Here is a 9570-nt window from a genome sequence, read left to right on the forward strand (position 1 = left end):
GCCTAGGTATAAAATAGGGCTAAAGTGGTTAATGTATGTTGTTTTTAATTTATTTTTATCCCACAATTTTGTAACCCATATTTTTTCACCCAGTGCCAATTGCCTATGTAATCCTGGGCGCTACTCTCCCTCTGCCAGCCTAGGGAGAGCCCAAGCTGAAGCTCATGCCTCCTTCAATGCATGAGGAGCAAGCAGGCCGCTTCTTATCACCTGACAGGGGGGAGGTTCCCTGGTTAGACGTAGCGCGTGGAAGGAACACGTTATTCCAACCAGTTCCTTTCCCCTCCATCAGGCACCCTGGCTGACCAGGGGGAGGCAGTATAGTGACCAGGATTACTGCATGTTTTTGTGAGGGTATTAACTACCCTATAGGAGACATGGGGAGAACATACAAACTCCACACAGAAAGGCCCTTTCACCAACCCCACCTAGGGTATGGGCACTGATGACGCGGAGGAGAGAACACGCCCCCAGCGCCCACAGCGTCCCCGGTGGGAATTGAACCCAGGACCTTCTAGCTGTGAGGCGACAGCGCTACCGACTTCGCCACCGTGCCCCGGTTAATGTATGTTTTAGAAATAATTTATATCTGCAAAGTAACTAGTAACTAAAGTTTTCAAATAATTGTAGTGGAGTAAAAGTACAATATTTGCCTCTGAGATGTAGTGGAGTAGAAGTAAAAGTATTGGAAATACTCAAGTAAAGTACAAATACCTCAAAATTGTACTTAAGTACTGTACTTAAGTAAATGTACTTAGTTACTTTCCACCACTGACATGAAAGAATATTGGAGGCAGGCTGGCAAGATGAAGTGTTTTATATTATGAATGAAAGGTTTTTGTTTTGAGCACATCTCACTCAAAAAGAAGCACCATCGATAATGAACAAAATATACAAGAATAATTTGAACATATGGTTTCCACCCGACAGAGACGAAATACAGTACTGTATATCTGGCCTGTCTGGCCTACTTTCCTGCCTTAAATCTGCTTAAATAGCTTGCATTGTGTGTGTGTGTGTGTGTGTGTGTGTGTGTGTGTGTGTGTGTGTGTCTGTCTGTCTGTCTGTCTGTCTGTCTGTCTGTCTGTCTGTCTGTCTGTCTGTCTGTCTGTCTGTCTGTCTGTCTGTGTGTGTGTGTCCAGTGGGTGGTAAGGTAGCCAGCAGTTTTGTGCAGGACAGATAAGGCGGCCCCTCCCCCTGCGTCTCGTACAAGAAGCTGACCCATCACTCACCCTTCTCAATGCGTTGCCACCATTAGCTTAGTTAGCGGCATGCTAACTGCCTCATTAGCCAACTCATTAGTGACAGCAAACACAAGATATCACCCATGCAGCAGGTCCCCCTGCAACGGTGCGTGTGTGCGTGCGTGCGTGCGTGCGTGTGTGTGTGTGAGAGAGAGAGTGCATGTGCTCTTGGAAGTGCACGTGACAGCGGAGTGGCTAATTAAAGCACTTGCTGCTGAATGCCCGGACCCCAGGGCAGCTGTGTGTGCCTGCTGACACGCAAACGCACGTCGTGCACATACACACCACCCTATCATCCTGTGTCCGCATGCCAACCCACCACACACTGACACACACACACACACACACACACACTGACACACACACACACACACACACACACACACACACACACACAGAGTGAGACGTGGTTGCCTAGCAGTTATCACTTCTCAGGCGAATCAGCTTGTCGCTCTGTCCCGCTTGTTGTTTGGTTGGAGCACTTTAATCTCAGAGACAGAGGCTGAACGGCAAACAAACACATCCAGCCTCCTGCCACAGTCCAGTGATGACTAACCCTGGATTCCTGGAATAATAATGAATCGTAAAGAACGGATTCAATTATCCCCATATTCTAACCTTTTGTGTTTTTTCCCCCACAAAATTAACACCCTACTTGCAGGGGCGTCACGGCCATTCACTGTGCGTACGACGCGACACCCTCACTCTCACAGATCTGTGATTTCATACCCCCCCACTTTTTGAAAAAAAAAAAAAAAAAAAAGTGTTTTTGATAATAAATCGGTAAAATCAGGCAAAAATATAAATTAAATAACCTAATCCTAACCCTAAAACCCAAAATAAAGTAACCAAAACACGGAAAAAAAACTAACAAACTCCGCCCAAAAATGCAACATTTTGAAAATACAAAACTTGTTTACAGTTACAAATGTTTTTCACGATTTTTCAAAAATAGCAGATCTACAAGCTCATAGTGCGGCACTCGGTGCCGCGCTATGAGCTTGTATATCTGCTATTTTTGAATAGCCAAAGTGTAAAATAAGGGGTATAGTCCACCGAAAGTCCATCCCCCCCACCTTCTGAGAGCCTGTGACGTCCCTGCCTACTCGATCACACTACAGCGTCACACAAAAGCATCAAAAGCAGCAGATCCACAAGCTCGAATTTTGAGCTTGTGGATCTGCTGCTTTTGCCGTTTTTTAATTTGAATCCTGAAAAGTAACCGTTTTGGACCACCCGACAGAGACGATATAGTAGGGGTCTTTGACGTTTTTCAGGCCAAGGACCCCTTTACCTGAGAGAGAGAGATGAAGCAGAAAAGCAGGGAACCCTATATTGTATAAAATGTTGTTGCAGATTAAACTTTTCCATAGATTTCATAGATAGCTTCATAGACTAATTTGACAGCACTATCATCAGTGTTGTGTAAATTAATGTTTATTTGTATTTATTTTCCCCCCCTACATTTAGAGTAGCCAATTATGTTTTACCCCCTTTATTCTCCCCAATTTAGTCGTTATGCCAATTAACCCTGGAACTGTGTCATTTTTTAGCTAAAAAGCATTATTTTACACTTTGGGCTATTCAAAAATAGCAGATCTACAAGCTCATAGCGCGGCACCGAGTGCCGCGCTACGAGCTTGTAGATCTGCTATTTTTGAAAATTCGTGAAAATGTGTGCAAATCATTGAATATATAATATAATATATTTTTAAAGCCAAATTTTTTTACTCAAATCCTTGCTTCTGGGGGGGTCCCTGGAACAAAAAGTTTTGATGGGGGTCCGCGGCCAAATACATACCATTTTGGGGGTCCTTGACATGAAAAAGAATGAGCACCACCGATATAGAAACATAGGTTTTTCCAGAATACTGTTGGGATTTAGGAGACACGTGGAATCGGCCTTAGGTCTTAAAGGGTTAATTCCTCTCCACACACATTTCCGTGTCGTCAATGCTGTTGTATCGTACTGACTCACCTCCCAGTGAGGAGCCCCCACCAGGAGGACATAGGGGGCCTCCGTCCTGCTCCTCCCGCCCAACACTCCCCGCTGACAGGTCCCGCCCCCAGCCTGTAAGAATACATGCGGTGACACGTATCACCCTCCCTGCCCCGAACACGGGCCAATTGTGTTCGCATAGACACGCCCGACAAAGCCTGATGACGCACCACGGTGGATTCGAACCCGCAGCCTTCGTAGTGGTGGGGGGGGCAGGGACTTTACCACTGCCCCACCGAGCCGCTTTTTGGTTTTGAATGTTTCTTTTGTTTGCTTGTTTACAAATAACCTTTTCCATTAATACATTGGATTCATGTTAATGTGTATTTTCAGACATTTAACCACATAACCCATTAAGACCTGGAACTGTGTCATTTTTAGATTTGAGCTAAAAACCATTATTTTACACTTTTGGCTATTCAAAAATAGCAGATCTACAAGCTCATAGCGCGGCACCGAGTGCCGCGCTACGAGCTTGTAGATCTGCTATTTTTGAAAAATCGTGAAAATGTGCGCAAATCTTTGAATATATATATTTTTAAAGCGAATATTTTTAACTCAAATCGTTGCTTCTGGGGGTCCCTGGAACAAAATATTTTGATGGGGGTCCGCGGCCAAATACATATAATTTTGGGGGTCCTTGACATGAAAAAGATTGAGCACCACTGATATAGAAACATACGTTTTTCAGAATACTGTTGAGATTTAGGAGACATGTAGAATCGGCTTCAGGTCTCAATGGGTTAAAACCTCAATACGTTAGCTTTGTCCTTATTCTGGACTTTTTTCCCCCTCAACACCAAACATTTGCGTCGCAGCGCGACACGTCGTGAGCTTGTAGATCGGCTATTCTTGGTGTAGCCCCCCAAAATACGGATGCTAGGGTTCATAAGTGGTTAATGTGAAAAAAAAACAATAATAATTCTATCACACAAAGATTTGGTGCCCCCCCCCCCCTGCAGTATTTATGAGGACCCCCTAGGTGCCCCAGATCCCCTGTTGAAGACCCATGTAATATAGAATTTCTGTCCATTTAGACCCATCTTATCACCAACCAGAGAGTCCCATTTGTACCAGTCTGTTATCAAGGCAAACCGAACAAATATTGGACATTTTTATGGACACAATTGCACTATATCAAACAAATATTTTCATCGCGCAAGCCCACAGTCTTCCACACCTACACCATATTCCCCTGCACTGTGCGGTTATTGAAAGTATCATTTTAACATGCATGATTGAGTTCAACGGTTCTCTTCATTTCCATTAGAAATCCTAGAATGCATACCCAATACCCATACTATCTGCTACTTTTGATGTTTTTGTGTGACATTGTAGAAGGGCGGTAATTTATGATAAAACACAAAAAGTTAGTGTTAGATCTATTTTTATAATCTATAGTGTATTAGATTTCGATTGGTATCATTTTGGATAATTGCATAAAGCATGATGTATTTTGCTCAGAAGGGACAGTTCCGTAACTGGCAGTATAAGATGTACTTGCTCCCTGGACAACTCTTTCTCTGCCATGAAAGTTGTGACTACAGTACATCCACGATGCCTCAGCACAGACAGCCTTGCCAGACAACGAGGAGCCTTCGCCCCTATTCATGTTGATATGATGATTTAATATGATATTATATTGAGGGGTGGGGTTAATGAAAGCAATAAACGGTCTGTTATATTATATTTTTACCATGTACTGTCAACCTCGTCTGGTTCTCTGAATAGATACATCATTATACAACCACGGCTGTGTCGGTTTTATTTTGTCATGAGTTTACTCATTACTCCTTTTTATTATACTTTTTATTATAAAATGGATAGTGCCTCAAAAACCTATCCTATCATTTAGAATATGGAGATGAGAGGTTTCTGCCCCGACAATGACGAGAGCTGCGAGTAGGAGCTGCAGAAAGGAGTTGAGGAACAAACGGACGTCGAGATGCTCTCACCAGAACACGAGGGTCTCCAGGAAGCTCAGAGCCGTGTCGGACGCTCCCACCACCACCAGCCTGGCGTTGATGGTCACCTTGGGCTCCATGCTGAGCTTTCTGCTCAGCAGGTTCAGAGCATATGGTGCCTGGTGAGGAGAGGAGAGAGTCAGGCTTTATAAGTCAGATTCACCGCCATACCATTATCTCCATATTCTAACTTTTTTTTTAACGTAAATGAACGCACTACTTGATCATACTACAGCGCAGTGGTGTAAAGTAACTAAGTACATTTACTTAAGTATTGTACTTGAGTACAATTTTGAGGTATTTGTACTTTACTTGAGTATTTCCAATTTCCAATACTTTTACTTCTACTCCACTACATCTCAGAGGCAAATATTGTACTTTAACTCCACTACAATTATTTGAGAACATTAGTTACTAGTTACTTTTCAGATATAAATTATGATATTATGAAACATACATTAACCACTTTAGCCCTATTTTATACATAGGCTATTAGAAAATAGCAGATCTACAAGCTCACAACGCGTCGCAAAGCGACGCGTTGTGAGCTTGTAGATCTGCTATTTTCAAACATTTTAGTACTTTTACTTTTGGTACTTTAAGTACATTTTGTACTTTTACTCAAGTAAATTTTGAATTCTGGACTGGACTACTTGTAACAGGTAATTTTTATTTTGCAGTATTGGTACTTTTACTTAAGTAAAGAATTTGAGTACTTTTTCCACCACTGAGCGTCGCACAAAAGCGTCAAAAGTAGCAGATCTACAAGCTCGAACCGCGTCGCTCGAGCTTGTGGATCTGCTACTTTTTGATGCTTTTGAATTTGAATCCTGAATAGTAACAGCTTTGGACAGGTTTCCACTCGAACGGAGACAATATCGTCGCTGTCGGGTGGAATCCTTACAAAATTACTATTACTATTCAGGCAAAAGTGGGAAAAAAATGAAAAAATTGGGGGGGGGGGGGAGGAGTAGGACGGAGGCCCTATACGTCCTCCTGGTGGGGGCTCCTTACTGGCAGGTGAGTCAGTAGGATACAGCAGCAGTGAATGTGTGTGGGGGAGGAATTAATTGGCACAACGACTAAATTGGGGAGAAAAAGGGGGGTACAAAATTATTGGCTACATTAAATATATATATATATTTTTTAAAAGTAGTGAAAATAGCAGATCTACAAGCTTACGACGCCGAGGCGTTGTGAGCTTGTAGATCGGCTTTTTCACTATTTTAAATAGTTTTTTTAGAATAATAATTAAAAAGAAACGGTTTTGGAAATAAAAGGTTTCCACCCGACAGCAACGACACATATAATCATGCACACATTTGGATGAATTAAGATTTTTTTTAATAAATTCCAGTTGAGCGATAATTGTCCGAAGAAGCAACGCTGAATATTCTCAGAGGCACTTTAGTCCAACGAAGTGAGCGAGAAATCCTGGCTTTTAGTCCGAAAAAAAGAAGAAGAAAAACCTTCACAGTAGATGAAATTAGAGCAGCATTTAAGCCCCAAATGTTAGGATGGCACCAACAATTTGTGCAGAAAAAATCTCAAAATGTCACACGACAACAGAATGGAAAGGAATGGCAGGGAACACAGTGTTCTACTATTCAAACGTTCCAGCAGAGCGCCATGGCCCACCGTACCGTAGGTGGAGAGCTGGCTGCGATCTCCGGCTGATAATTGGGCCCTTGATCATTCATAATTAGGTAGATTGGTCCCACAATTCTGACTGATGGAAAGCTGGGAGGGAGGGGGGGGGGGGGTATTCATAAAAGGTTTCCAAAGCAAGCCACGGTGCCTTGCAATTCCCAGAAACACTCACTCACTGAGTGTACAAATGGGAGACAAAAATGTTCATTACAGCCACAGAACAGTTCATACTTTAGTTTTCATAAAAGATTGAATGTACAATGTTTTTGTATTGCATTTTTTGGGCCATTTAGCTGATGTCTCGTGTCCCGTGGCTCACAGTGAGGGCAACGGCAGAATAAAGCCTGATTTATACTTAGTTGTGTGCTGAAAATAGCGACAACAACAACAAACTGGTAGAAGTGCTATTTTTTGGGGCTGCGACACTAGCGCGTAACTTAAAATCTTTCACCCCTCAGGCGGCGCGACGAATAAACGATATGAAAAATTGCCAATGACTATTTCTCATCAAAACTACTCATGTGATGCCTCATTCATGCAGGTTGATGCGGTGAAAAATTCTCGTTCTGAATAAAAAAGCAATCAGTGTGTTGCCATGTTCAGGTTTCTTGCCCAGAATTGGCCAAGTTTTACTCTCTTTCGCTCTTTCTATCCTGCCCTCTTTCCCTCCCCCCCTCTCTTTCCCTCATTCTATCCTTTTCCTATCCCTCTCTCGCTTAATATTTGTATGAATATCTATTTTTCCATAGTGATTTTTTTAAAACTCTATTACAACTTCTGGGGGGGTCCCCGGAACAAAATATTCTGAGATGGGGGTCCGCGGCCAAAATTCATATCATTTTGGGGGTCCTTGACATGAAAAAGTCCGCTGATTATAGCAACATATATATATATTTTTTTTTAAACTGTTAGGATTTAGAAGACATTTGTAGAATCCCCCAGAAACAAAGATTTGAGTAACAAATGTTCGCTTTGAAAAATATATATATTCAAAGATTTGCTCAAATGTTCACGATTTTTCAAAAATAGCAGATCTACAAGCTCATAGCGCAGCACTCGGTGCCGCGCTATGAGCTTGTAGGTCTGCTATTTTTTTAATAGCCCAAAGAAATCTTTAAAATTATGACACAGATGCATTCCCGGTCTTAAAGGGTTACCCCATTAACACCTGAGGCCGATTCTACAAATGCCTTCTAAACCAGAAGTTCTCAAACTTTTTCGTGCCAAGGACCCCCAAAAGTATATGTATTTGGCCGAGGACCCCCCATCTGAAAAGGTTCCGTGCCATGCAGGGACCCCCAGAAGAGATGATTTGTGTTAAAAAATAAAGTATAAAAAAATATCCAAACATTTTCAAAATGTTCCATAAATAGCAGATTTAAAAGCTCGCAGCTGTGAGCTTGTAGATCTGCTATTTTTTAATAGCCAACATATACATGGATGAAGTGGTTGAAATGATTGATGATACTGTATTAGCACATTTTGCTGGGGACCCCCTGACACCCCCCCTGCCCTGGGGGACCCCGGACCCCACTTTGAGAACCAATGTCTTAAGTATAAATCAGGCTTAAGCCTCAAAGCTACCATTTAGTAGAAAGGCAGTCAGAAAGGTCAGAGGCTTTGTGCACAGGCAGCACTCCAGTGAACCCATCAGAACGGCCATTGTAAAAGACAGAAATACCAGGGAAATGAAACTATAGGGCACAATAAGGCATCTTTAACATACTGACTGACAGCACGAATAGGTTAGCTGTCTTGATTTTGGCCATAATGCTGCTTAAAACCAGGAAAGCATGTGTGCCATTTTAGATTTTAGCTGTATAAATATATAGCAACATATACGTTTTTCAGAAAACTCTTTAGGATTTAGAACAGTGGTTCTCAAAAAATAGCAGATCTACAAGCTCGCAGCGCGGCACGAAGTGACGCGCTGTGAGCTTGTAGATCTGCTATTTTTGTATTTTTTTTGAGAATATATATATATATATAAATATATATATATATATATATATATATATATATATATATATATATATATATATATTTTCTTTTAAAGTGTTTGAAAAATGTTGCATTTCGTATACACTATACAATCTAAGCTGAATGATATTTTTTGTTGGTTCTCCGTCCTGATTGGATAAACACCTGTTACTGAACAAACGTTCAGTAACAGGTTATTTAAAGAGTTATTTAACGCGTGTTTAAACCCCCGGAAAAAAAACACATCACTTACACCTTAACTAAACGGAACAAAGCGTAAATGTTGCACGTATAGCGCAGGGGGCCAGGTGCAAGCTGTGTCCTTATCAGCCACCGGGCCGAGATGCTTAACCTTCTTTTTTTTTCTTAATACATGACGGGCCACAGTCCCCCCTGCGTAACGTGATCCCGTATTGACAGAGAGAGAGGAACAGGTGCTTTAAATGTGATTAAGCCGTCAGTGCTTGGAGCCAGAGGGAGGCTTTGCTTTACAATCTAGGAGGGCAGGGCACAATGCTGCAGGCCTCCCTCTTATCTACACACATGTACGCCTGCTAATCACGGTTGCCGTGTTACTTAACCCGTTAAGACCCGTTAAGGATCCGACGATTCCACAAAAAATACATTCTAAAAATCAGTGGTTCTCAAAACTTTTCGGTGCCAAGGATGGCTCCCAAAATGATACGGATTTGGCTGTGGCGGGACCCCCCCCCCCCCCCCCCCAATATGAAAA

At 42.1% G+C, this 9570-nt stretch overlaps 1 protein-coding gene across 1 annotated transcript in view; it reads right to left on the reverse strand.

Annotated features, from left to right (window-relative positions):
• cfap61 (cilia and flagella associated protein 61) overlaps positions 1-9570 on the reverse strand; it is a gene marked incomplete at both ends in the record, with an annotated part of 60230 nt that overhangs the window by 20122 nt on the left and 30538 nt on the right. Inside the window, one exon of the mRNA XM_080452816.1 lies at positions 5199-5326. Coding sequence (XP_080308942.1) covers positions 5199-5326 — 128 coding nt within the window. The remainder of the gene's footprint in view (positions 1-5198; positions 5327-9570) is intronic.

Source organism: Gymnoscopelus braueri, assembly GCF_963280865.1.
Source record: "Gymnoscopelus braueri genome assembly, chromosome: 16".
In the NCBI taxonomy this organism is placed as follows: Eukaryota; Metazoa; Chordata; class Actinopteri; order Myctophiformes; family Myctophidae; genus Gymnoscopelus; species Gymnoscopelus braueri.